The sequence below is a fragment of the Aureobasidium namibiae genome, assembly GCF_000721765.1.
Source record: "Aureobasidium namibiae CBS 147.97 unplaced genomic scaffold scaffold_4, whole genome shotgun sequence".
NCBI lineage: Eukaryota > Fungi > Ascomycota > Dothideomycetes > Dothideales > Saccotheciaceae > Aureobasidium > Aureobasidium namibiae.
This window is the reverse complement of record NW_013581205.1, coordinates 770,798-795,813: the sequence shown is the minus strand read 5'-3', so window position 1 is coordinate 795,813 and position 25,016 is coordinate 770,798. Positions and strand designations below refer to the sequence as shown.

The window sequence follows — 25,016 nt, the reverse complement described above, 5'->3', positions numbered from 1 at the left end:
GCTGGTCTCTAACATTCCGCTGCCTCTCCAGAAATGCTATATGGTGTTCTGATTCCAGGCGAGCTGGTTTCGGTCTTTCCGGTACGGCGTCTAGATTCGAAGCTTGTCGTCTGTGTTCAGAAGGTCTGACTTGATCCGCGAATGTGATTTCTCGTTTCAGAGATGGGTTTCGGCCGAGCCAAGTTTTCTCGGCAGGCTTCTCATCCAGTTCTTCCTCTGACTCATCACTCTCCTCTCGGTTCACTACAACTTCCGGAGCCACTTCCTCATCTCTATCGAGGTCATCCATCTCAACATCACTGCCAGATCCAGACTCTCGATTCTCACTGGAACCAGCACTTTCCGACGTGCTACCATGGTTGTTGGCCAAGCTGCGGTTGAGATGCTCCATTCGTTCTTTCTCGTTCATTCCGTGGACTTTGGCGTCGGCACTTCTGGCGCTCATGCCATTTGGTTTCGTAGTGTGGTGCAAGACGGTGATTTTGCGGCCGTTGACTCCCATCTCAACACGTCCGGGATCCGGATCCTCTCTAGATTCGCTGACTGTTCGTGACCTTGTCCGGGTGCGGCGTTGATTTCGGGCTTCCTTGACGATGTGGTCGAAGCGCTGCTCAAACCAGTAGAGTCGGATAAAGACGACACATGTGTTGATGAAAATTGGGTTAGCGATACATGCCATGAAGTAAAGCACGACCTGCGAAAAGGTTAGCACCATGCTATAAAACGCAAGAAAGGAATGAACTACCTGCTGATAGGTGTGTAACTTATTGGTATCAATGCTATGCTATGTCAGCGAACAGAAAAGGTGGGTGCATACGAATTACGGACGTATTGAGACCACTCTGGGTGGCTGCACCTGCAGCAAAGAATAGAGCATCGATATATGGTGTTACGCCGGCGGGATATATCAGAATAGAGCCCAGTATGGTCAATCCCAGCATATATGTGTCTATGTTCATGACGTTTCAGCTCGAGTCCTTTTGCGTATGGTCGACCAAGGCTTCTTACAGTGAGTCGTAATGAAGTTGAAGTGTGGTTTCCCCTTTTTGAAGGGATTGGGTAAGCGGTTCTTCACCCATGCCCAAGTACCCATCAGGCGTTCCATCTTTTGAAAGTATTGCTGACGAGCGGTACGAAAAGCGGGAGAGGTCGAAGAAGGTAAAAATTTGGCTGAAAATCGGTTGTATCAGGTGTCTTCAGAGGAACGGAGTACGTCTGGAGGGATTCCTGTGTTGGCCGTAATGGGAGAATTGTCGCCAGCGAAGCTTCTCAGAATTGGTCTTGAGGCGCGATCGCCATCATCGAGAGTCGAAGTCGGTCGAGTCGAGGTGGTGCACTACGGGACGGGGGACAGATTGCGTGACTTGTCGAAGGGTCAAGGGGAAAGATGCCAGTGTCAAGCGAAGCGGGATATACAGGTCGAAGGCTACGTCGAGTGGACAGGAGGCATGGCGGAATCAGAATGCAGTCATGGAGAAGGAGACAATAATCGCAACTTGATCCCGAGCGCGCGTGGACGATCTCCAACCCACAGCCGCCTCCAACGCCTTGGCTTCAGCTCTAACCTCATTCATGCCTCGCTTTCCTTCTTGCCGGTGCGAGGTGCAGGTGCCCTCTTTGATGACCTCGTCGCTGCTCAATGTCTTCATATCCCTTGTTTTGCTTTTTTTTCGCAAATCCCATGTCTGCCGTCTCTTGCTCTGACGCGAAATCTGGCAAGAGACATGCAAGTGCACGAACTGACGTCTGAGCAATTAGAATAGAATTCACAACCTTAAACGGGACCCCATCATTACGCGAGATTCAAGACGGGACAAAACACTCTTGGAACAGCAATCCGCAAATTACATGGTAATGTACAAAAAATGTGCAACGATTACAAGGGTTTCGTGCCTATCATCAGCACCAGTCCCCTTTGTTGCGCCTATGATCGTTTCATCATTCTTCTCTTTCTTTCCTAGTTTCAAATCCACTCTTAAAAGGCAGCACCGCTAGTGTTGCTAGTCAGGTTGCTTGCAGTACCGTTGGTAGGTGTCGTGGTGCCAGTGCCATTCGTCGACGATGACTTGCTTCGAAGGGTGAGCGGGAATGGGTATTCGTCTACATCTTCCTCCTCACTATTGAAACACGTTAGTATACTGATCTCGTCAGGGTGTTGTGCGAAGATGGAGAACTTACGGAAGCTTCCAAGCGATGTAGTCCTCGGTGCTCAGGCCTTCTCTGCCTTCTTGCAGAGACGCGAAATCACCAGGAGTCATCATGCCTGAGCGGTCTCTTGGCGAGCCAGGTGCAGAAAGAGGACGAGAAATCTTGATCTCGGTGCCGTCGAAGAAGCCAGGTTCCTCGTCGCCCTCGAATGAAGCAGGGTATGCTCTTCGGAGAGCCAGCTGTCTGGCCTTGACGTACTCCATACCCATGCGCTTCCAGTCCAAGAGGTCGCTCAATCTCTCGGTACGGTTACGTTGGTTGATGCGTTGTCTGCGGCTCTTTCCGACGAAATCGAACATGTACTCGGTGAGCTGGTTGACGCTGTCATCGACACCCTTCATGCGTCTATCCACAATGTAGATACCGTAATCTTGAGCGTTTTCAATCAGCTCTTCCATGTAGCATCCGAAACCTGAAAGGTTGGTGGTGATAGAAGGAACACCCATGACGGTACACTCGGCGGGAGTGTAGCCCCAGGGCTCGTAGTAGGAAGAGAAGACACCCAAGTGGGTACCACGAACAAAGTCATCGTAATCCATTGGGAGAACTGGGTTACCAGAGCTCAAGAACTCGGGGTGGAAAACGACCTTGACGCGATCGGTAGGGTGGTTGAAGAGCTGGCAGCGGCGGATCTGGTTCAGGATGGGGTCTTCCTGGTCGTTGACCATGTTGTGAGTAACAATAGGAGGCAGGTTGGAGCGCTTCATGGCAAAGAGACGACGGCGGAGCAAAACCTTGTCTTCTGCGGTCAGGAGACCGGTCTCATCAGGAGGGTTCTGGCCCTCGTGCCATGCAAGAGAGCGCTCAAAGAGCTTCTTGCCAATGTTCTTCTCAATAGAGCTGACGGTATCGTGGAGAGACTTGAGAACGGCTTGACCCTTGAGGGCCTCGACGGCGAGCGAGGTGGTTTGAGCGGGCATGATGATAAAAGCGACAACAGTCATGTCAGAGCCGGCTGCCTTGAGGCGGTGGTTGAGACGGGCCAGGGACTCGATGAACATGTCAACACCTTTATTACGGTACTCGTAACGACCAGCGGTGAAGAAGTACAGGGTCTTGTCGGGGTCGAAGTCGTTGTGGCCGTAGAAGTGGCCACGAACAAAGTCATTGATGCGCTCTTTGTTTACTTGATGCAAGTTTTGGAACTCGTGGGTTGCCGAGAACTTCTTGACGTTCAGGCCGTTGGGCAAGACACCGTCGGGCTTGCGTTTGAGCAGATGCTCACTCTCGTAAGCAGTGATATGCGAGACGGTTGTGAAGACATCGGCGGCGTGGGCAGCACCGCGTTCTATGCAGTAACGGTGGTAAATGCCTCTCTTTCCAGCCTCAGCGTCGCAGTCAAAGTACTGCAGGTTGTTGTAAAAGTCGACAGAGCCGGCACAGAGGTAACGACCAAGGAGGGTCGCGTGAGTGGTGAAGATGGTGGTGACGTCGATTCTGCGCTTCTTACACAGAGGGAGAGCAACACCAGCGAGCCACTCATGGAACTGTGCGACAACGGCGCGCTCCTTTTCGTGGTAGACGTACTAATGACGTGTCAGTCAGAATTGTCTGGAAGACACAAGGCCGGATCAACCACTTACCTCTCCAAGGAACCACGCAACGAGGTAACCAAAGACAATGGCCTCGTTAGTCTCGTGATCGTCAGCAGGCGAGGGAATGCCAGCAGTCGCCCAGAGGTCGCCCTTCCACTCGTCGAGCTTGTAGTAACCGGTGCCAGTGTCGAACAGCAGCACTCTCGGAGCACCGTCGATCAGCCATCTTCCATATAGCGTCTTGATGCCACGCTCGTTCATGGACTTGATGGTCGCTACCATGGCGGGATCCTTGGGCTCGAGCTCTTCAACCTCGACAGCTGCCTGGACTCGAGTCAATTCACGAACTAAGCGACGAGTGTATTGGCACTTGGAAGCTTACCGAGTTGCGGTTCAGAGGACCGATCAGTGTGTATGCCGAGCCATACTCTGCCGTCGTGACCTGGGCCTTGGACTTGAGCACCGAGTAGATGCCACCGACTGGCAAGACATTAGCGACGGCGGTGGCGCGAACAAAGCATTGTGAGCTGAAACAAACCTCGATTGGCGACTTCGGTAGCGACCTCGAAGAGGACGTGGTTTCTCACGTCGCGCTTTGTGGTAGCCATTGTGTGATGTGACTGGGGGGGAGGTGACAGGAGAAGCGTCGAGCAATGACGGCAGGAAAGTGGGAGGAGCGAGCTAAAGTAGGGTCGAAGGAAGGAGCAGAGAGCTGTCGGTTTAGCTCCGTGTCCAGAGCCAGAGATCGACGAGCTGTGGGGTACTCACCTGGAAATGGTCAGAAACGAAGCGCCGCCAATGACGTTTTGTGGTTTTTTGCTTGCAGCCGAGCAGGGCAAGTCTTTGCTTGGTCAATTGCAATCGCTTTGTGCCTCTGAGATGTTCGAGCTGGAAGATCAAATCGAGGTGAACCTGGACGTCTCTTGGAAATCAATTGCGACGACGCGGCTACGGTGAACTGCACAGACGCGCTCCTCTCAACGATTGAAGCCTCAGGCTGGGACAAATCGTCTAACTGAACAGTGACGTTTTTTAGCCAAAAGTTGGTGCAGGCGCTCGGCTAGAAACTTGTGCAGCTCCGCCGCCGCATCACCCCAGCTCTGCCGGCGACCATCTAACCCATCACCTTCACCTCTCAGCCGAATCTATTTATCCGCTCTGCGTTGAGCACCTTGCACATGAGGAGTGAGTGTTCGATGCAAATGTCAATCCATTTTCTCCCCCAACAACACAAGGCAGTATCCCAGGCAGCCCCGGTGTGTCAACAGTCACACAGAGATCAACTGTGGAGCTAATGAACGCCCCATCATGACCCCCGCAACTCCACTGGGAACTGGACGGTATGGGGAGCGTACGGACCAATCAACGGCGTGCACAATTTCGGGCCCATTAGCAATGCTATCGGTCCTTTTTCTGCTCGGAACATGCGATCACTGGGGAAGCCCTCCTCCGTAAACATGGCTCCGATGACTTGTGACCTCTAGCGGTCCGAATCCCACATAAAGGTGATAAAGGTTATTGCCGCAAAGGGCTTCAACATCGGGCGTTCCGAGCTTCAAAAGAAGCCGAGACCCAGAGATCTCAGCGCCATCATCTACGCGGCACCTTTGCCGTGGTAAGACAGGACGGTACGTGCAATGCTCACAGCTCGACATACAGATCCACAGGTCCACCATCGAATGCTATCGGTCTGCTCCGACATTTAAGATGATACCCGTTGACGGTCACAGTGTGTATGACACTCGAAGGCCCGGTTGAGGTGAGTCTCATCATTCTTCTACATTCTCGTCCACCAGCAGTAAAACAAACATAAGACATGCCTGCCACTAAACCTAGGAAATTGTCTCGCGTGAGAAGGTAGACCGAAAGTGGATACCAACGCCATAACATCTCAGCCCTCTCAAGAGCATGTCAGAACACAACTCTTATGTTGGAAATTGCCGCCATCCAAGACACCAGTCTCGACACATTTCGTGCCTCTGCCGCTAGGTATGGCATACGTGGTCCAAGTACCATTTCCAGAACAATCAGAAACACCATCCCACACCTTCAAGGTACACCTGTGCTGCTCATTCTGCTGCAACCCAAGAGCATATGTGTGCAAGACGTAGCACTGGGTGGTGTTCAATTGTCCTGTGGAGACAGCCCAGCCACAAGTCGTGTCGGTCGAGATTGCTGTGCTGAAAGCCAGAGGTGCTTGATACCAAGTGACTGCGAGGTTGCTTGGAGAAAGGCTGGCCTCGATGACGGGTTGTGGGTGTGCGAGTGCTGTCGAGGCATACAGCATTGCTGCTAATATGGTGACTGACGATGCCATCTTGTTCTTTTTTTTCTGGAATGATTGATCGAAGTGGTGTTCCAGAAGGGCAGATGCCGAGTTCTGATTCAACAAGGTAGGATGATTTCTTCTTCTGTGTTCTCGGTTCTTCGAATTTGGGGAACACATCCAGCCACAGACCTCAGGGCCTTTTATATCGAAAAGGAGTCGATCCAAACCCCAGCCCGCAAGTACGCAAACAGTGTCTTCCGGATTGCTGCTTGCGGAGGGTGTGACATCGGGAGCATCTTCCACAAACAAATAAGTTGTTGATAGGTTCACTGGATATGTGCAACAAGAGCGGTGTACGCTCTCTCACGACGAAGCCGGTTTGCGACACTTTGGTGATAGAGTGTTTCATGGATTCTAATGTCACCAGAGGTAGCATGATTACGTCTATACGAGGAAGGCATATCGGTCCGTTGACCGAGGAATGTTGCTAAAGATAACTTCCAGCGTACGCCGATTCAGAACCAATCATCCACGTACTCGGGACACAATCATCAAACACAAGAAGGCAACGTCGCAATCAATTATTCTCTATTAACATGGTATGTGACACTCCGTATGGAGTAAAAGCACAAGGTGGTATCCGCAATTTTCAATAGTCGTTCCATCGTAGCGAGAGTGTATGTCCAAGACGAGCAAAAGGGCGAAAACGAGAGCTGTAAGCTCAAAGCAGAAAAGAAATACGCCAGTCGCTGATGCATGATGCAGTGAAACACACGAAATCTTTCTAGGCCAACGGGTCACAGAACCTCTGTAACATGGCAGATTGGCAGATAGTGTCGCATCTCTGCCCGCCCGGCGCGACAACAATCAAACCCAACCAAGATCGCTGAGCAAGCCTTTCATCTCTGGTGCCTTGATGGTGCTCATTCCCAAGCTACGGACCAAGTTGCCTTTGCGCAGGCGACCCAGTCCGGTGTCAACCTTCCATTCTTGGTCTGACGGGATGACGAAAATGTAGTGTTTGCCTTCTGTGTCTCTGATCGTGGCGCGTAGCATGTAGTGAGGATTCAGATTTCCTCTCTCGATGCCCTTAAGATTCCAAGCTTTAATGTCCCACTCACGCTGTGGAACACGGCGTACATCGTCATCAATAAACAAGCCTTCGGTGCTAATCCTCAAGACGAGGCCGTCGGTGACATTGGCTTCCCCACTGACGAGTTGGCTTATGGGCTTCTTTGGTGTTGTGTTGTTGTACATGTAGACGGCCTTTATGACTATCTTGTCTGGATCAGATGTGTTGTATGGTCCACGATACTCTGGAGGCGGACTGGTTCGGGCGGTAGAGGTCGAGGGCGCATATGAGGACAGTGTCTCTGTGTAGGATGACGCGGTTGAGGACGATGTGACTGTGCGAGCGTCATAAGCACTGGTCGTCTCGGTGCTGGCATAGCTTTGCGCACTAGGTCGCTCGTACTTTTTGGCAGCGGGTGTGGTGGGTTTGAGTGGTGACTTTGCCGCTTCTGCAGCCTTCTCCCTCTTATCTTTTGCAATTCGCTCCCGGGCTTCGCGCTCGCGCTTCTCCTTCTCCCGAGCGTCCTTGTCTTTAGTATCCTTATCCTTGGCTCCGAGCTCTCTTGCTTCTCGTTCGCGGGCTTCCTTTTCACGGGCTCTAGCTTGCTCCCATTTGAGCTTTTCAGCAGCTGCTCTCGCTTGTCGTTCGGCTTCTTCCTTCTTGCGTAGTGCTTCCTCGCGTAATTTTTTCAACTCATCTGCCTTCTTTCTTGCCTCCTCTCGCTTGCGAGTCTCTTCCCGGGCCTTCTCCCAACTGGCTGCAGCATCGGAAGCAGATCTTGTTGGAGTATCTGGTGAAGTAGGCGGTGGTGGAGCAGGTTTATGCTGTGGCATAGGGGCCGCTTTTGGCTGTGAGGTAGGAGCGGGTCTCGGCTGAGGCGGAGGGGCGGGTTTTGGCGGTGCTTGAGGAGGAGGCGGCGGCGGTGGCGGCGGAGCGGTGTATCGAGGTGGAGCATGATGTTCGGGCGGGGGTTGTGAGTAGTACTCTGACTGTGGTGGTGGTGGAGGGGGTCTGTATTCCTGCCCTGGAGGAGTTGAGTAGTCTTGTCGAGGGGTGCGTGGAGGTGGCGCGGAATGTGCATGGTCTGAGCCTGAGGAATGCGAAGCATTGTGAGGGCCACTATAACTTCTGCTGTGGTTGCTCCCTCCCCCTGTACCTGAGCTTCCTTGTGCTCCACTGTTTCCTGAGGGCGGTGGGCTGTGTGGACCCTGGTTCTTACTTTCACCTTGAGTCTTTCCGAAGACCCATGCTGCGGCACCAACAGCAGCGACAAGCAGAAGCACGCCAGCACTCCCGCTGGCAGCAATGTTTGACAAGCATTGTCGCAGGACTGGCACGGCTGTTATCCATATCAGGTAGCAAAAGACGGCGCATGCAAAGCCAGCAATAAACGAGTTGCGCTGTGGCTGGAGAGAAGGCAGGTACAGAAATCCGGAACCTGAGCTGTGAGGCGGGATGATGAATATGTCGTAGTTTCCCTCAGGCAGACCACCAGATGTTGATCGTGGGTTGGCTCCGTGAGGTGGAGGAGGAGGAGGGGGTGCGTCGGCCATTATTCAAGTCGGGCAAGCACCGTTGACGCCGTTTCTGACCTGTCGATTGCACCTGCTGTTGCACCAGCGGGGAAGCAACCTTCTTGCAGCCCGTAGAGTCGACTCTCAATCGAGCGGTAACGTCGTTGTTCGACAAGAAACTTTGGACCTTCAAGTCAGATGCGCCGACCAGACTTGGTCCAGCTCACCAGACGCAGAGCGAGCAAGCAGGTTGCCGCTGGGCAAAAGCACGACAGGCGCAGCACCCTTAGGTCGCTAACAAGCACACTGTCAAAGTGCGGCCCGCTGATCCCCGGATTGATATTAGGTACGCCGTCTGCTGGCCTTTGCTTTACCGTGATAGGTCTTGGTGCCGCTGCTCAGGACAAGTTGTCAGCGATCCAGCAAAAACTTAGTCTGACTCTGTGCTTGTCTCTCAAGCACAGTGTTTATCTCTTCTTCTTTACTGAGAATCACAGCACAACTCAACACATGCTCCTTACCTGTCGAAAGTAGTACGAGTGGTTGATCTGTGCCTTTGCAAAGCTGCCCACTCAAAATCGAACAACGCATCCAAAAATCCAATTTGTTTTCGTCTTGCACTCTATCACCATGACAACAGCCGCTCGGGTCGTGCGCTGTGACGTGAAGCTTGATCTTCCGTCGGTGTGGGTTCCTTGACTCGCCAAAGAACCAGCCTTCTCCAGGCTCAGCGATGACGGACAGCGGCTCCCGTCGACTATGAACATTGGAAGCGATATTGAACTCGTCTCTACGTCGCCCATGGAAAGGGGTCTTCCTCGTCATCTTGATGCTGACGATTTTGCGCGCCTCAGCAAGCGTGTTGTACGAAAGCTCGACCTCCTGCTTCTGCCATTTCTGTGTTTACTGTTCTTGCTCAACTCTCTAGACAAGTCCAACGTTGGGAATGCAGAATCTGGTCATTTCACCGAAGACCTGGGGTTGCCCAAGTCCGCCTTGAACGTATCCGTGGCTTGGTTCTTTGCTGTCTTCGTCTCTTGTCAGCCCATTGGTGCCTACTTTGGTCGCAAATATGGTATGGCTCGATACGTACCAGCGGTTATGAGCCTTTGGGGAGTGTGCACTGCTCTTCATATCGCTGTGCAGTCTCAGACACAACTGGTGGCCTTGAGAGTACTCATCGCAGCTCTAGAATCTGGCTTCTATCCTACCACAGTTAGCTGTAAGTCGGTATATCGAGACTGCTAGGCCGTTTCCGTCAGCTAACGTGCCATCGCTCAGATTTGAGTCTCTGGTATACACGTTACGAGTTTGGCAAGCGCTTGGCTTTTTTCTACGGTCAAGCTGCTCTCGCCGGATGCTTTGGCGGCCTCCTGTCTTGGGCCGTCTTCAGTTACTTCCCCCATGAGGACCCTACTCCACACGTAGCTGCGGCGAGATGGAGAAGTTGGGAGGTTCTGTTCCTGATTGAAGGCTGTTTGACGATCTTGGTTGCATTCGTTGGATTCTTTTGGCTCCCACACAGTGCAAACACAGCCTGGTTTCTCACCACTGACGAACGCTTTGTTGCAGAAGAGCGGATTCGTAGTGATCAGCTTGCTGCAGCCATCTCGTGGTCCCATCCAAAACATCAATCAGAAGCCGATATCCAGGAGCGAAGGGCATCTAACGTATCAGAGTCGCGTCCATCTTTGACACTCGAGGACGAGGAAGCTGATTATCTGCTCCCTGGTGCCGAGATCACACGGCCATCGCCACGTCGAGCCAGTCACGCTTCAGTCACGCCCGTCACTGCTGATAGTGGTGTGTCTCGCGAAGACATCTTCTCTGCTATAGCTGATTGGAAGGTCTGGTATCTTCTGTTCTGCAACATCTTATCTGCTATTCCGGCCACTGCGTTTGCAGTCTTCCTCCCACTCGTTATAAAAGGCATCGCCGGGCGAGACGACCTGGGCCCGGCTGCCATAAATCTCCTGGTGATACCCCCGTTCCTGGCAGGCGCAGTAATCCTGTGGATCTTTACTTGGTGGTCTGACAAACACCGGATTCGTCTGATTCCAATCTTATACGGATTGGGCATCTTACTCGGCGGTCTCGCCGCCACGGTCGCGCTACCCACGCATGCATACAAACTCCGCTATTTTGCCTTGACTGTTCTCTTGTCCGGCTCGTTTGTAGCCTCACCTCTTACAGTAACATGGCTGAGCAACAACATACCCGAGCCTGGAAAACGCGCGATCGTCCTTGGAATTAACGGATGGGGAAATCTCGCTGGCGTGATCTCAAGCATGCTGTTCGCTCCCAAATACGCCAATGACGGCTACATCGTCCCCTTCTATGTTACTCTAGTCTGTGTGTTGACTGCATTCGTGGGATACCTTGCTTTTAGGGCCTTGATTGTCGCAGAGAATGGTCGACGAACACGGATTGTGGCAGAATGGAACGATGAGGAGGTCCGACATGAAGCCATGTTCGGAGACAGCGCTGTAGAGGAGAAGGGCTTTTGGGCATTCTTCACACGAATCTGCAGGCTGAATAATTTACGCGAATGGCTCGGAGTCGATAGACTACGGCGTGGAGATGAGAAGCTCACTTTTCTGTACAGTCTGTAATCTTATGCTCAGATATACGACCTTCCTTGCCGTCATTCTAGATAGGTCTAGCCTCCTTCGTGACTTGTTGTTCGGTCTCCATCGCTGCCCATGTATCGTTTCATGTAGATGTACAACGTTGAAGGCCACAACTTCTGGTTGGATCCGTTAAATTTGAAGATAGTGTGGATAAGCTCGTTGCCTCGACCACCAATTGCAAAGAAACGACTGACACTGCGCCCACAGAACTCGGCATCTCGACAGACGACGAGAAAGAGTATTTTGACCCACCAAAGGTACTCCACGACCGATCTGAACATGCATAGTGCTGTAAAAAGAAGAGCTATATTCATACCAGGGTCATACGCTCGACTTTCAGCATAGAATTTTCCGACTGCTCGATGTCGTCTTCTCACAACGCTCACCCCCACAAGAGCAGTATGCCCAACTCCTCCCAACAGCGAACGTGATTTCCTGACAACATGACATAGCCTTTTGTCCTCAGGTCCAGTATCATGAGAACGGAAGTGTTATCGATCTCTCCTCGGACTCGGGAGATCAACAAACCCCGAGAGGGACCCCTTCGAACACTCGGACCCTGAAATGTCGTCATCTTCGTTATGCCGGAGGCTTCCAGTTCGATCTCACCACTGCATCTAAACTCACAATCGAAGGCAGAAGGATTCTTGGCTTTGGGACGTAGACAACTAGTTATATATGGGCTGTAACGCTGTCTGTTGAATGTAGGCTTCTCTCACTTCGTTCCATACGTACACAGGCTGTTTTAGCCATCGCCAATTCAAACAATGACTTTGTTAAACACCTTTCTAGCCCTGACCAACTTCAGATCTCCATTCCTTCGCACATTGGTGCCTAGTATTGGACTTGCGTATGCCATTCAAGCTGGCGTTGCAGTGCCTAGTATCGCATTGCAGTCTGAACGCTTCTATGATCTGAGTGGATCATTGACGTATCTGTCATGCACGGCACTGTCTCTCTACTTGCCTACTCTGAGAGCTAGAGCTGCTGCTGCCACTGCTTCGGCTGGTACTGCAGCTCTTCCTGCATTCCCTAGCTTGTTGGCTAGTTTGGCGAGCAAAGGCGGTGTCCAGGCCTGGAACTGGAGACAGGTTGTTCTCAGTGCTGCCGTAGCCATCTGGGCCACTAGACGTGCGTATCATATCTGCTTGAAGCAAGATAGCTCGACTAACACATCAGCAGTCGGTACCTTCCTCTTCTCCCGCATAACCTCCGAAGACGGCCGCGACTCCCGCTTCGACTCCATCAGAACCTCGCCTCCCAAATTCCTCGGCGCCTTCTTCGCCCAAGCAACCTGGGTATCGCTCTGTCTGCTGCCCGTCCTCGCCCTCAACTCCGTCCCCACAACCACCCTCTCCGCCCTGCCCTTCCTCACCCTCACCGACGTCATCGGCGTACTCCTCTACATTGGCGGCATCACCTTCGAAGCCACAGCCGACAAGCAAAAATCCCAATGGATGGAAGAAAAGAAGAACAAGAAACACAATGAAGACTTTCTGACCAGAGGCTTGTGGTCAAAGTCCAGACATCCCAACTACTTTGGCGAAAGCACTCTGTGGACTGGTATTGCGACTGTCGCTGCTGGTGTTTTGGTGACCAAAATTGGGCAGGCTGGTATGGGATTCAGTGGCAGTGCTGGTGCTAGATTGGGTGCTTTGGCCATGGCTGGTGTTAGCCCTGCTTTTGTCACTTTCTTGTTGCTCAAGGTTTGTTTTTTTGGGAAATGATTTGATGGGATGCTGTTCCGAGTGCTAACAGCTTGACTAGGTCTCGGGCATTCCTCTCAGCGAGAACAAGTACGACAAGCGGTACGGCGACCGCAAGGACTACCAAGAGTGGAAGAAGGTATGTTTCATGTGTCCTGCATGATGGCTATGCCACTTGCTAACCTCGAACAGAACACTCCCATGTTCATCCCTAAGCTCTAAATTCACTCAAAGTTGGAAGCCATCAACAATCACATGCTTGTCTAGACGTTTGGATGCAGCAGGAGAATTATATGTCATTCCGAACCATGGCAGGGAGGGACCCTGGCCCTCGATCTCCTTGAAAGACGAGCGACTTCTTCCACCACACCATGATATCAAGATATGTGAACACAACTAAGAAGACGCGTTGCTTCGAAGAAGAGTGTAGTTTGAATTAATGCTTAATGAATTTGTCGTGGTCGCGTAACACTTCGTGTCAACATTTTTATGTGCATCGCAAGAAAAGAAAGTGTCGCCCCAAACCTCACCGGCGAACCCGGGACAATCAGTCAGGCAAGAATAAACACACTCAATCGATCTTGGCTCCAGCAAGGCCTCTAGCTCTGGGCTTGGTACCGGGTGCCTCCAGAACGTTGGACATTCTGATGTAGCGCATTCTTCCATCACCAGCTTGGGCCACGGGAAGTCCATCCTTGTGGAGGCGTTGTTTGGAGTGTTTCCTAAGTCTGGCAAGAGTATCAGTCTGGGTGTCCTTGGGATATCCCTGCGTGTGCTGTTCGACGAACCGTTTTCTGGCAACCATGACTGGCACGCTGGACTTAGTAACGAGGTAGTTGCTGAACGAGCCGAGCAAAACACCTTTCAGTTGGGACCGGCCCCTTGACCCAAGAATGGTAAGCGTGGGGGATAGGAAGTCAATCTGTACGAAAGTCAGCATGGTGTGAGGAGACTATGGGTTGGCTTATACTCACCACTTCGGTGATCATATGTCTAGGACTCTTGCAGTGGAAGACCTCAACCACGACACGAACCTGAAGTCTAGTCTTGCGGAGCAGCTTTACACAACGCTGACTGATGTCCTCAGCGGCACGGAAACGGTCCTGCTCGGCCTTGGGCATGTCCTTCCTCTCGGTGAAGGCCATCCTTGCGGTGCTGCTGTCGCGCGGCAGGGTTGCGGGAGTCATACTCTCTGCAGTCATGCTGCGTACGATAGTAGCTGTATCCTTGACGACGTCGGCACCGTGTCCAATCTCGACACCCTCGGAAGCTCCACCAGTACCAGATTCCTCGTCGACTGCATAGACTGCCAGCAGGGTATCGCCATCGCGCAAAACAGTGCCGATGGTCCATTCAAGGGCATACTCGGCTTCGGCAGACAGATCGGTAGCGACAAGGTAAACTCTTTGCCTCCTACGGCCTTCTTCAGCTTGACGCTGAAAGTAGAGGTAGTCACCACGGATGATCTGACGAATGACGCGATGAGCCGAAGGGGTGCTGTGAATGGGAGAGATGTTGAGGGCGAGACGCTGGGCACGGCGCAAGTCGGAGAGATGTTCTTCGTCGTCGGAATGTACAGGGGTAGAGGTTGATGATGCAGCAAAGTCGAAGGCGGTGCTAGGATGGACGTCGGGCTTTCGGGACTGGTTGGAGGGTTGATCTGTCGCCGGCGGAGTGACAGTGATGGTGGGATCTGCGTTCAGAGGAGGCGAAGGTTCATCGTTGTCGCTGTCTTGACTGGCGCCGACAGCATTGCCAACTCTTGCGCGAACTCTGCCTCTGGAGGATTCGTGGTCGGTGTCTTGTTCATCGCTGCTTTCTTCGTCGCTGCTGGCTGACTCGTTGTCGTAGTCTTTTTGCAGGCGCGCGCCTCCGTTCCCAAGCTGAGGACGGATGGAGCCAGCGTCTGACAATCTGCGATGCGAGGGAGACTTGTCGTTCGGGTGCAGGGTATTGAGGCTGCTGCGGGTGGGACTCAGACTGCGAGCTGCTGAACGGGTGCCGTCTGAGTTTGCGGATCTGTTGGAGCTGTGTCTTGGGTCTCCTGGGCCAAGATCGCCGGGCAGTCTGTTGCTACGTCGTGGGTCACCGGGACCCAAGTCGCCAGGGAATGCAGGCTTTCCGCGGGCACCAGGCATGGTGCGGTGGGCTAAGACAGGACTCGTGGGAGTGACGATGGAGCCTGGAGGAGGAGGTGGGAGTGGGGGCAAGGCCGACTTCCTGCGCGTGGTGCTCTGCTCGAAATCGCGTCGCAGCTCCTTAGCCTCCGCGTCGATTGCTGCTGATAGCGACATGATGACTTTTGATAGAGGGCCTTTGTTGATGGGCCGGTAGCCGCTTCCACCTAGCCTATCTCGGATGCTTCAGATGTGGGTCCTCGGTCGTGTTTGGGCCGATCGACGTCCAGGTTGTTGTTTGTATCGTCGCGACGATGGCAGAAGGACAAAAATACAGGGTTGGTGTCGGAACAGAGATGGATGCTGCTGTACACGGCGACAGCCTCTTGAGGCGCTGATGAAGGGGCGCATGGACGCATGAGCAGATCATAACTGCTTGGTATTGGCGTGCCCAGAGCTGCTTGCACTCTTTCGTCATGGCCAACACCGAGACGTTTGTTTATGCGGGGCCGACCCTCGTAAACCTTCCGCTCTGTCTTCCTCGGCTCCAAGCTCCAACCATGGCTACATCCACAAAGCCTCATTATTCACCATCTTTCCCTGCATCATCAATTCTCCGACCCATTGCATACCCGACTGTTTTCAAACACATGCTCTCTCTCACCCGGCTCCTGCACTTGTCTCCTCTGTGCTTCCCATCTCCTGCTTACATGCAACTGCCGTAACACCGTGCCTTGTATCCATATCTCGCTCTCGCCCACTCTACGGCTCTCCCCTCAATGCCCGACGGACTTTTTGATACGGCATCATGTCTAGTCTCTTGCTCGCAGTATATAAACCATGCAACTCATCGCTGTTCTTCCTGGTTCTGATTCTTTGCATCTCTCATCCTACCTACCATGTCCTTGACTACTCCCACGGAACACAAATGGATCCTTGGTGACAAGTTCGACCAAGTATACCCTCATCTCGAAAGCATCCAAGCTTTGTGGGAGAAGAAGTGGGCTTTCCCTTGCTCAAAGTCCCTTTATCCCTTTCACGATGGCAAGTTCGAAGACTTCGAACCTGTCTTCAAGTCTCTGATCTCGAAGAATATCAACTCGGGCTACACTGACGAATACACTCGCGAATTCGTCCCCACCGCCGAACGTCTCATCCACGAGGCAGACAAACTCGTGCCTTCCGACAAGGACGCTGCTTCAGCCCTCTACCTCCGTGCCTGCACCGTCTACCGCATCGCTCGCTTCCCCTACATCAACTCGGACTACAAACGCGAAATCTACGAAGCACAAAAGAAGGCATACATCAAGGCTGCCAGCCTTTGGGCCTGCCCCATTGAAGATGTTACTATCCCTCACACAGCAGCGACCTCGTCCGACGCCGATTCTGTACCTCTCTACGTTCGTCTACCAAAAGACGCCTCCAAGTCCAAGCCTTGTCCTACTGTTCTGCTCATGTGCGGGCTCGATGGACACAGACCAGACAACACTACCCGCAGCGATGAGTTCCTTGCTCGAGGCTGGGCCTCGATCATCGTCGATATTCCTGGCACCGCAGACTGCCCTGCCGACAGAAAGGACCCAGAAGCCGCTGAGAGACTATGGACAAGCATCCTGGACTGGTTAGCAGGAGAAGGTGTCTATGACATGAAGCGTATCATCACTTGGGGCTTGAGTGCCGGTGGCTACAATGCGGTATGTATAATGGATCCCCCTCCACGCAAGTACTGAGTACTGACTCCTACACAGGTTCGTGCAGCACACACCCACTCCGACAGACTCGCAGGCGCCATCGGCCAAGGTGCAGGAACCCACCACTTCTTCTCCCGCGAATGGCTCGAAAAGGCACAGAACAAGGAATACCCCTGGAACGCTCTACCTGCTCTGACAGAAAAGTTTGGCTACAAGGACCATGATGACTTTATGGATAACGCTCAGGATACTTGGTCTTTGGTAAAAACCGGTGTTGTAAACATGAAGAGTTGTCGTTTGTTGCTCATCAATGGAACTATCGATGGTTTGATGCCTATCGAGGACTCTATGCTTTTGAGCGAGTTTGGCTCGCCCAAGGAGATGAGACTTATCAGTCAACGCTTGCATATGGGTAAGTTATCAACCATGATCGCGATGTCTGGAGAAACTTGTACTAATATATGGTTCGATTCTAGGTTATCCTGAGGCCAATAGTTATGTCTACCCCTGGATGGAGCAGGTTATGGCATCTGTCCATTAGCGATGAGTATCAGAACACTTGATTCCAAAAACACACCAGAATCTACAGAACCCAGTACCGCCACCTGAGATTCTTTATTTAGTAGGCATTGATCGGTGTAACCCATATCCAATCCAGAGACAGCCGTGCATCAGCTCACTCTACGTTAATGCCAGAAGATGAGCACGAGACCTCTCCTGGGGCCAATCGAACGACCATTGCGTAGCTTCACGAGTGCCACGTTCACTTCGCCGTCAATACTAGGCGCCAAAAGTAGTATCCGAAAATCTCAGGAGCAGTGGAGTTTCTCTCTCTCGAGTGACTTCCTCTTGATTATTGCTAATGAAACGCATGAGACATTGATAAGGCCGTTACAACACCAAGCACCGCAATCGTTGGTCGGTAGGCTATAGTCGTTGCGATTCGTCTTCATCTCGAAAACGATCGTCGATCAGTCCACGCTGCGTCACTGCCGTAAGAATAATCCTACCATCAGCGCGTAGCTTTACGAGACCATATTAATCCCAACCTCGGACTTGGGAGTTGAGACTATTACACGGTGCATCAGGAGCAGTAAGTTTATCTCCTCAAGTGTCTGTATGTAAGTCATGGCGGGTGAAACGCACGAGAGATTGTGAGACCACGATGGAACAGATACGAATCAACATCCCATCGTGTTATTTTCAGAGTATCACGTACGTTTCGACCTTGCAGTGAAAGTCAAAAAGAGTTTCCGAGGGTAATCAGGAGCAGTAAGATCTCTCTTTCAAGCGACTCTCTCTAGTCATGGCAGATGAAACGCTCACGATGGTCTGTGACTTCACACTGGTCTCACTGAGATGTATGCTATCTTATGGCGGATGTAGGACACGAAGATTTTTGCGATTACAATGTACTTATTGAGGTGCATAGAAGATCTCGGCGGATGAGACGCACAAGGACCTGTGAGATCACGGAGGGTCTCAACGAGATGCGTGGCAGTTTAGCGTGGATGAAGTGCACGAGAGTTTATGAGAACACGATGGACCTACGGAGATCCATCATGGCGAATTAAACACATGATGGTCTGCGGGGTCACGATGGATTCATTGAGATGCGTTGTGTCAACAGCTATCGTCGAGTGTTTCAGTCATCTGGATTCAGCCGTGCATCATCGCCATCTGCACGCTATCACCTTGGGAAGAGGATGGACATCAGGCACTTTGTATCATCGATCACACCCAGTCACGCTCATGGAAAGACATATTATCCCAGCTCACAAGACCAAACCACTGTACTGGATCACAAGCAAAGAAGACAATGCAGATTCAATTCGTAAAGCGACCTATCTAACACTGGATTTGAAATCCTTCATAGCTCAAAGGCTCACACATGCTCGCCATGACCGCTGTTGACGTGCTCGGTAGGACCTTCCTGCTTAGCAGGGGCAGAATCATTGCGGTGCCTGTTTTTGTGTTAGTCCTAGACATTGCTAGACAATCCGTAGTTCAAAGGCAAAACTTACTTCTTAACAACTCTCTCGATAGCATCGAGACCCATCTTCAACACGTCCATTCGGGGGCCGTAGCTCAATCTGACGTGCTTGTGGCAAGGAGAGTCGAACAGATCTCTTCTCTTGCTGGGATTGAGGTCGAAGAAGATACCGGGGACAACAATGACCTTCTCTTTCAGACAAGCCTCGAAGAAGTTCAGGCCATCGTTGACGCCCTCAGGCAATGAAGACAGATCCAGCCACAGGTAGAAGGTGCTGTTGGGAATCAATGGGATCTTGAAGCCCATCGAAGTCAGCCTGTCAATGACGTAATCTCTCTTCTCGCGGAAGTGATGTTGCAAGGCGCGCATCTCGTGCTTGACTTTAGTGGGCTCGAGCATGGGGATAGCAGCTTCCTGGAAAGGTACGTTGGTACCTCCGTCGAGGTAAGAACCACAAGATCCGATGGCCTTGATGAACTCCTTGGGTCCGACAATCCAGGCAACTCTCCAACCAGGAAGACGGAAGCGCTTTGTGAGACCATCGATGATCAGAACATCTACCCAGCGTTAGTACAAGACTGTGTGGCTATCATCCACTGCTTGCTACATACCATCTTCGTCCACGTCTTCAATGTTGTCGGCAGCAGAAACAACAGTACCATCGCAGTCGCTAGTGTAGTTGTATCCGCCGTAGAACTCATCCATGATCAGTGTTGCACGATCTCTGCCTATGATGCTTTGTTAGTCTTGGCATTTCAAGATCTGTCGTGCAAACTTACAGATGTCTTGGATCTGGGCAAGCTCAGGATTTGTCAGGACTTGACCTGTAGGATTGCGAGGATTTGATGTCAGGATAACACTCGTACCACGAGCGATCTCCTCGGCGATTTTGTCTGGATGCATATGGTATCCGTCTTGTTGAGAGAGAGGAATAGGAATTGCGCTGAAGTTACGGAACAGAGACAGCATCTCGTTGTAGGCGGTGTAATCTGGAATCTGAAGGCAAGGGACGCTGTTAGCATGTCTCCCACGCGCGTATGGTACATGAAGCAGCCAAAAGGCGACCTGACGGCTATTGACCTGCTTTCTGTACCCTAGCTTTACTTACGAAGAAGCCAAGATAAGCATTGCCTATATTTAGTTAGTTTTGCGCTTGACAAAGTAAAGATAAAAGTACCTATGACAGCGGCAATTCTGATGAGACCGGCTCGGCCTCCAGGGACGATGCAGACATTCTCCCAAGTGTATTGACTCTCCTTGCCTACACGGTGATGGCTGTTGTAGAGATTGGCCACGGCCTCTCTCAGCGGCTTGATACCGGCAGTGGGGCCCTTGATGAGAATGTTAACGTGATGGTTCTCAGGTCCAAAGAAAGAGGAACCTACGTATTCACGGCCAGACATGGAGACATCGATATGGTGCGGCCTTTCAAAACAGCCCTCAATTTCATCATCGACTTCTGGCGCGCCTTGACCGAGATTGGCCCATTTCTCTGGGTGTTCGGCGAAACCATGCTCGTAGGCTCTCTCAGTAGTCCAGACGACTCCAGTAGATGCACGCGAAGGATCCAGACCAGCGTGAGGTTTGTGTCCTTCATGAGCATTGCGAAAGTGGCGGTGGACAGACGAAGTCAATTCTGCTGATAGTCAGCTGCTATTTTCATATGTATGTTGTCGGTAAATAAACAAATACCGCTGTCAGTGGGCTCCTTGGTGGAAGAGAAGCGCCTCTCCTTAGCTCCGTGAGGAGAATTCAGAGGGACATCAGAAGCAGAGAAACTAGCTCTCATGATGAAGTGTGTCAATCGCGCAGGGCCAAGGATACTGGAAGATGATGCCAAGCGATGAGGATGCAAGAGTCGCTTCATGATGGGGTGAGGTCGGATGTTGCTGAGTCAGCAACAACGCGTAAGCATCTCACAAACAAAGCAGCTTCATGTTCGGAAGAGAGGCACGGTTTAGTGCGAAAGCTGTCATTCGATCTGAGAAGTTGTAATCCTTGATTCCTTCCCGATTAGTTGATGAGCAGCCTGTCGCATCGCACGAAGCCAGTCACTAGCGACGACTGGCTTCTAGTATTTGAAGAATCGTCACTCTCTTTAGGTCATATGAAGACTTTTCGCTCTACAAAACCAGGTCACCCCGGGCTGTAGACTCTGATCAGACGCAACAAATCGAAAGTCTGAGTGTCTGGCAACCACAGGCAAGACAGCCATCTACGGACACGTCACAAAACTCTCGAGTTTGATCTTGTCATTGGCCCGGCATCATCGCCGACGCCGATGCTCAGGCACCGACGCAAAGACGAAGAGCTTTCTCGAAGTGTTCGCCCCTGTGACCACTAGTACGGATTGTATCCAGCGTGGTGTACTTGGTGAGCATGAATAGCACCGGAGTGTGTTCGTTGACGTGCCCGAGTTCTCCTTATTCTGTATCCGGAAGTCCCTTTTGAGTATGCCACCCGATTGGACAATCATTTGTATACAATCGCGTAGAGCTGCAAGATGATCACAGAATGGAAAGCCTAACGCAGCTGGCAATTCCAATAGACAGCAGGTGAGATTCTCACATCCTGATTGACTCGACTATCAATTCGTTGCGCCTCCAGGAGGCTCGGATGCCTAACTATGCGACTCTGTGCGGTTCAAACCTAACCCCGGAACCGCTTCACAACCATTCTCTCCCTCCATCTCTGGCTTCTGGGAGCATCAGTTGCCTGGCATGTGCGACTTTTGTCTCTCATGCTCCATGAGGTACAAAATCTCCTCATCATGCTTGCGTAGCGTGTCATCCATCTGTGCGCTCTTCCATTGCGTCTGTTCGCACTTTCCCTCCAACTGTGCGATTTTCGCCAAGGCCTGTTGAAGCTCTCTCCTCTCCTGTTCGCGCTCTGTTCTTGTCCACTGAAGCTCTTCATCAACCTGTGCGAACTTCCCCTCAACCTGTGCGAAGTTCTTCCGCGTCTGTTCAAGCTCTTGCAACAAGCTTTGAACGGTCTGCCAATCTGGTGGTTGTTGATTGGGCAAAGCTTCACTGGCCCCGTGGGAGGACATCGGTCCACCCATAGGACCCATACGACCTGGAGTTCTCGCTTCATACGGGTATCCCTGGTTTGGAGTCTCTGCGCCCACCAACGGAGTCTTTGCATCATCCGCGTACGGTGTCCGAGCATACGAGTTTCGAACATTTGATGTCACGAGGCGACCCCTCTTGCGTTCGGGTTGTTCGTCGCCGTAGTCGTAGCGGGCATAGACTGTTTGTCCGCCAACTCTTGTCGAAGGTGACAATTCTGAGCCATCATGCTGGTTGGCATAGTTCTCATGATCGGCTCTTGCACTCGTCACAGGAGTCTTGTTCAACAGGCGTGTCGGGCCGCCAGGCCATCCAGGAGATGGTGTCGAATGTAGGTATTTCCCGACCTTCGGACGACTGTGTCGAGGGTTTAGGGGTTGGTTTGCCTTTCGTTTGGTTGTATACTCTGTCTTGCTTCCGTTGTTGAGGGTTGGAGTGGCCTCTGCCGTCGGGACCTTCGTTGGGTTTCCATACTTACGGCCTCCTGTGGACGTTGTCATATGATTTGCAAGACTGGGTCTGACGGTGGAGGAGTTGAAGACAACTTCTTCGTAACCACCGTTCTCCCCCGCAAGGTAGTATTTCGTCGAGTTTTTCTTAGGCCCTATTGCGATCCAGGGCACATGTCCTTCCTCACCATCGCTGGCATCACCACCGATCAATGCCGCTCTTCCTTTATGACGCCTGTTGGCTCTGACGACTCCATTACATCCAAAGTCAAAAGGCCAGTATGTAGCTCTTTCCTCTGCGGTGTATTTCTTGGATCGCATAACATCCCAGACAGCTTTGTCATCGAGGACTACGAAATGCGGAGGCGAGTTGATGCCGCGCTCGATAGGACCAATCTCAGTTTGGAAGAAGCGGTATCTTTCCTTGAACAACGACTTGTTGGGAAATTCGCTGTCTCTCACACCATCGCCATCGCCAGGTTGCCAGATCATACGATCGGCACCTCCATCGTCACGATAGACCCGAGCACCAGTTCGGAGTGGTGTTCGCGGGACGACCTGGTAGGTGCTGGCTCGGACTTGTGCGTTGCGACCGCTTACCAACCGACGAGCTGGAGTCCTTGGTGGGTCTGCTCGATGCTTCATCTATGACTAGTCAACGACTCGGACGTAAGTCACAGGTAGGTATCCAACTAGATGCTCACATTTGCGTTTGTCAACGACATCCGTGCTTCATTGGTGTTCACGGGTTGAGGTGTTTTCTGTCGCACGACACGATGATGAGTGCAAGAGACAGGACGAGTGAGGCGGGAATGATTACTTACTTCAGTTCGGTCGGGACTTTGGTCCGCGAGGGGCTCAAAGAGAGGTGAGTCGTCGTCGTCAACCACAACTGCAGCATTCTCTACAACCTTCTCTTTTTTGCGTCGTCTACCCGTGATGGGTCCACGGATGTAATTGTTAGGTGCTGCTTCACTTGAGAAGTTAAACGTGAGTTTCTTTGGCGGCGCCATCTTGCTAATCTTTCCTGAAGGCTGACGTGGAAAGGCGCGGCAGAGGCAGTGGTGCTTCTGATGACAATATGCTTGTCGATAATCAGCGCGGCGAATGTGATGGGAGAAGGTTCCGAAAGAGTGCGCGAATCGTCGACCCAGCAACGAGGTCGCTCGAACCCGGTACGCGTCCTCCTCGATGTTGACTTTCACACAATCAACACGTACATACTCTAGTGTCAGTGTCAACCCTCAACGCGGCGAACATGCTGGAAGCAAGTCACGCGAAAGTGAACGAATTGTCAACCCAACACGTCGCTCGAACCTCATGCGCAAACCCCTTGTTGTTTACTCTCACACCAACAACACGTCTATGCTCCGATGTCAGATGGTTTGCTTATAGAGCCACCGTGACGGAACACAATGGACGAGTCTCCTGCGTTAGAGATCAATTCTCGACTTCAGACAGACTGTCACTCGACCTCAGTGTGCGGACCCCCTGAGTTTACACTCTCACTCAAGCAGTACGTACATGCCGTAGCGGCAATATTGTCGTCGACAGTCAGCGTGGCGGAACGCTAGGGAAGGACGCTGTACGAAGAAAACAATCCGTCGCTCAAACCTCCTGGGCGAACACCTGGTTAGTGACTCTTGCATAAACAACGTGTATATGCTCTAATAGCAGTATGCCTACCAGTAGAGTCAGCGTGTCGGAACGTAATGGGATAGAGTTCTACGAGAGTGTATCAAACCCTCGAGTCTCGACCCGAGATGAGCCCTCGATCACCACTTCGAAGCTCGACCCTATGTGCGGACCCTCAGGTTTTCAATCTCACACCAACCACAGGTACATGCTACGACATCAGTATAATCGCCAACAGAGTCAGCGTAACGGAACGCAACGGACGAGTTTCTCGCGAGAGTGTGTCAAGTTCTCGACCACCACTTCGGAGCTCGAACCCGGTGTGCAGATCTCTGTGTTGTCATGTTTCACATCAACACGTGTGTACTCTGCCACTAATCAGCTAGTAGATCACCACTGTATATGGTGCAGGCGGAGCAAGACAGCGCAGAGATGTTCAGTGACCCGAACGCTCACGATGTGACAATCTCTCTGCAGTTCTTTACAATCTGTATCTGATGTGGCCGATGGACGGCATGGGATGCGACATCATGTCTGATACCCAGAGTTACCTGTATTTGCTTTGCTCGATATGAATCAAATAAGACGTCATCTTCTGTGCTCTCTATCTCTCCTATTATGTGATGTATGCTCGAGCCTATAGCACTCACATCACAGTTGTACAAAGGGCTATTGAGACTCACTATTAAACTGCGTGGTGTTTCAGACAACCAGGTATTGTCCAAAGCAAAGATACACTTGTATTTTTGTGGCTATTGTGCAGTTTGATGATACCATGAGAGAGGAGACACTCACCCGAATGCGGAAGATGTTGTAACTCGCTACAGAAATGCAAAGTGTTCTCAAAATAGAGTGATATCCGCAGAGAGAAGTGATCTCGAGGTATTTCCTTGGACATACTTGTGATTAAAAAGATCCCTGTGTACTTCGATAGTATACTTATTCACTATGTCTTGCCACGAGAGAGGAGACGACTATCATCGTGATGAACAAACAGGGTATCTTGATTGATGTATATACAGAATTGGATTAAAAAGTCATATCGTCATCAACTGATGCACCTCTAAGCCGACAAAGGTTCGACTCTGGTGACCGCAACAGTCACACTCTTCGTGATGATTGCAGC

The 25,016-nt window shown here is 51.7% G+C and overlaps 10 protein-coding genes across 10 annotated transcripts; 4 read left to right on the top strand and 6 right to left on the bottom strand.

The window, feature by feature from the left end:
• Nucleotides 1-1,975: 1,975 nt before the first annotated feature.
• On the bottom strand, nt 1,976-4,351 carry M436DRAFT_41451 (glycogen synthase; the record flags this gene model as incomplete). Its single annotated transcript, XM_013574073.1, has 5 exons — nt 1,976-2,117; nt 2,179-3,734; nt 3,792-4,067; nt 4,126-4,223; nt 4,282-4,351. The coding sequence occupies 5 exons, from the start codon at nt 4,349-4,351 to the stop codon at nt 1,976-1,978; spliced, it is 2,142 nt and encodes a 713-aa protein (XP_013429527.1).
• A 1,292-nt stretch (nt 4,352-5,643) lies between these two features.
• Nucleotides 5,644-6,060, bottom strand: M436DRAFT_79899 (uncharacterized protein; the record flags this gene model as incomplete). The annotated part of the gene is made up of 1 exon (XM_013574415.1): nt 5,644-6,060. One exon carries the CDS (start codon nt 6,058-6,060, stop codon nt 5,644-5,646), a length of 417 nt encoding a protein of 138 aa, XP_013429869.1.
• An 819-nt stretch (nt 6,061-6,879) lies between these two features.
• Nucleotides 6,880-8,637, bottom strand: M436DRAFT_79898 (uncharacterized protein; the record flags this gene model as incomplete). Its single annotated transcript, XM_013574414.1, has 1 exon — nt 6,880-8,637. The coding sequence occupies one exon, from the start codon at nt 8,635-8,637 to the stop codon at nt 6,880-6,882; it is 1,758 nt and encodes a 585-aa protein (XP_013429868.1).
• A 762-nt stretch (nt 8,638-9,399) lies between these two features.
• Nucleotides 9,400-11,210, top strand: M436DRAFT_40887 (MFS general substrate transporter; the record flags this gene model as incomplete). The annotated part of the gene is made up of 3 exons (XM_013573971.1): nt 9,400-9,820; nt 9,880-10,182; nt 10,240-11,210. The coding sequence occupies 3 exons, from the start codon at nt 9,400-9,402 to the stop codon at nt 11,208-11,210; spliced, it is 1,695 nt and encodes a 564-aa protein (XP_013429425.1).
• Nucleotides 11,211-11,995: 785 nt separating this feature from the next.
• M436DRAFT_61895 (DUF1295-domain-containing protein) lies at nt 11,996-13,156 on the top strand (the record flags this gene model as incomplete). The annotated part of the gene is made up of 4 exons (XM_013574244.1): nt 11,996-12,359; nt 12,411-12,934; nt 12,996-13,073; nt 13,127-13,156. 4 exons carry the CDS (start codon nt 11,996-11,998, stop codon nt 13,154-13,156), a joined length of 996 nt encoding a protein of 331 aa, XP_013429698.1.
• Nucleotides 13,157-13,505: 349 nt separating this feature from the next.
• On the bottom strand, nt 13,506-15,228 carry M436DRAFT_41875 (adenine nucleotide alpha hydrolases-like protein; the record flags this gene model as incomplete). Its single annotated transcript, XM_013574150.1, has 3 exons — nt 13,506-13,662; nt 13,723-13,856; nt 13,909-15,228. 3 exons carry the CDS (start codon nt 15,226-15,228, stop codon nt 13,506-13,508), a joined length of 1,611 nt encoding a protein of 536 aa, XP_013429604.1.
• A 722-nt stretch (nt 15,229-15,950) lies between these two features.
• M436DRAFT_41375 (alpha/beta-hydrolase) lies at nt 15,951-17,283 on the top strand (the record flags this gene model as incomplete). Its single annotated transcript, XM_013574058.1, has 3 exons — nt 15,951-16,745; nt 16,800-17,154; nt 17,219-17,283. The coding sequence occupies 3 exons, from the start codon at nt 15,951-15,953 to the stop codon at nt 17,281-17,283; spliced, it is 1,215 nt and encodes a 404-aa protein (XP_013429512.1).
• Nucleotides 17,284-18,762: 1,479 nt separating this feature from the next.
• Nucleotides 18,763-20,524, bottom strand: M436DRAFT_70971 (aminotransferase; the record flags this gene model as incomplete). The annotated part of the gene is made up of 7 exons (XM_013574318.1): nt 18,763-19,292; nt 19,347-19,463; nt 19,515-19,731; nt 19,844-19,866; nt 19,913-20,066; nt 20,121-20,371; nt 20,428-20,524. The coding sequence occupies 7 exons, from the start codon at nt 20,522-20,524 to the stop codon at nt 18,763-18,765; spliced, it is 1,389 nt and encodes a 462-aa protein (XP_013429772.1).
• Nucleotides 20,525-21,442: 918 nt separating this feature from the next.
• On the bottom strand, nt 21,443-23,515 carry M436DRAFT_61891 (uncharacterized protein; the record flags this gene model as incomplete). Its single annotated transcript, XM_013574243.1, has 3 exons — nt 21,443-22,900; nt 23,080-23,442; nt 23,480-23,515. 3 exons carry the CDS (start codon nt 23,513-23,515, stop codon nt 21,443-21,445), a joined length of 1,857 nt encoding a protein of 618 aa, XP_013429697.1.
• Nucleotides 23,516-23,933: 418 nt separating this feature from the next.
• Nucleotides 23,934-24,388, top strand: M436DRAFT_61890 (uncharacterized protein; the record flags this gene model as incomplete). Its single annotated transcript, XM_013574242.1, has 2 exons — nt 23,934-24,210; nt 24,273-24,388. The coding sequence occupies 2 exons, from the start codon at nt 23,934-23,936 to the stop codon at nt 24,386-24,388; spliced, it is 393 nt and encodes a 130-aa protein (XP_013429696.1).
• Between the last annotated feature and the right edge of the window lie 628 nt (nt 24,389-25,016).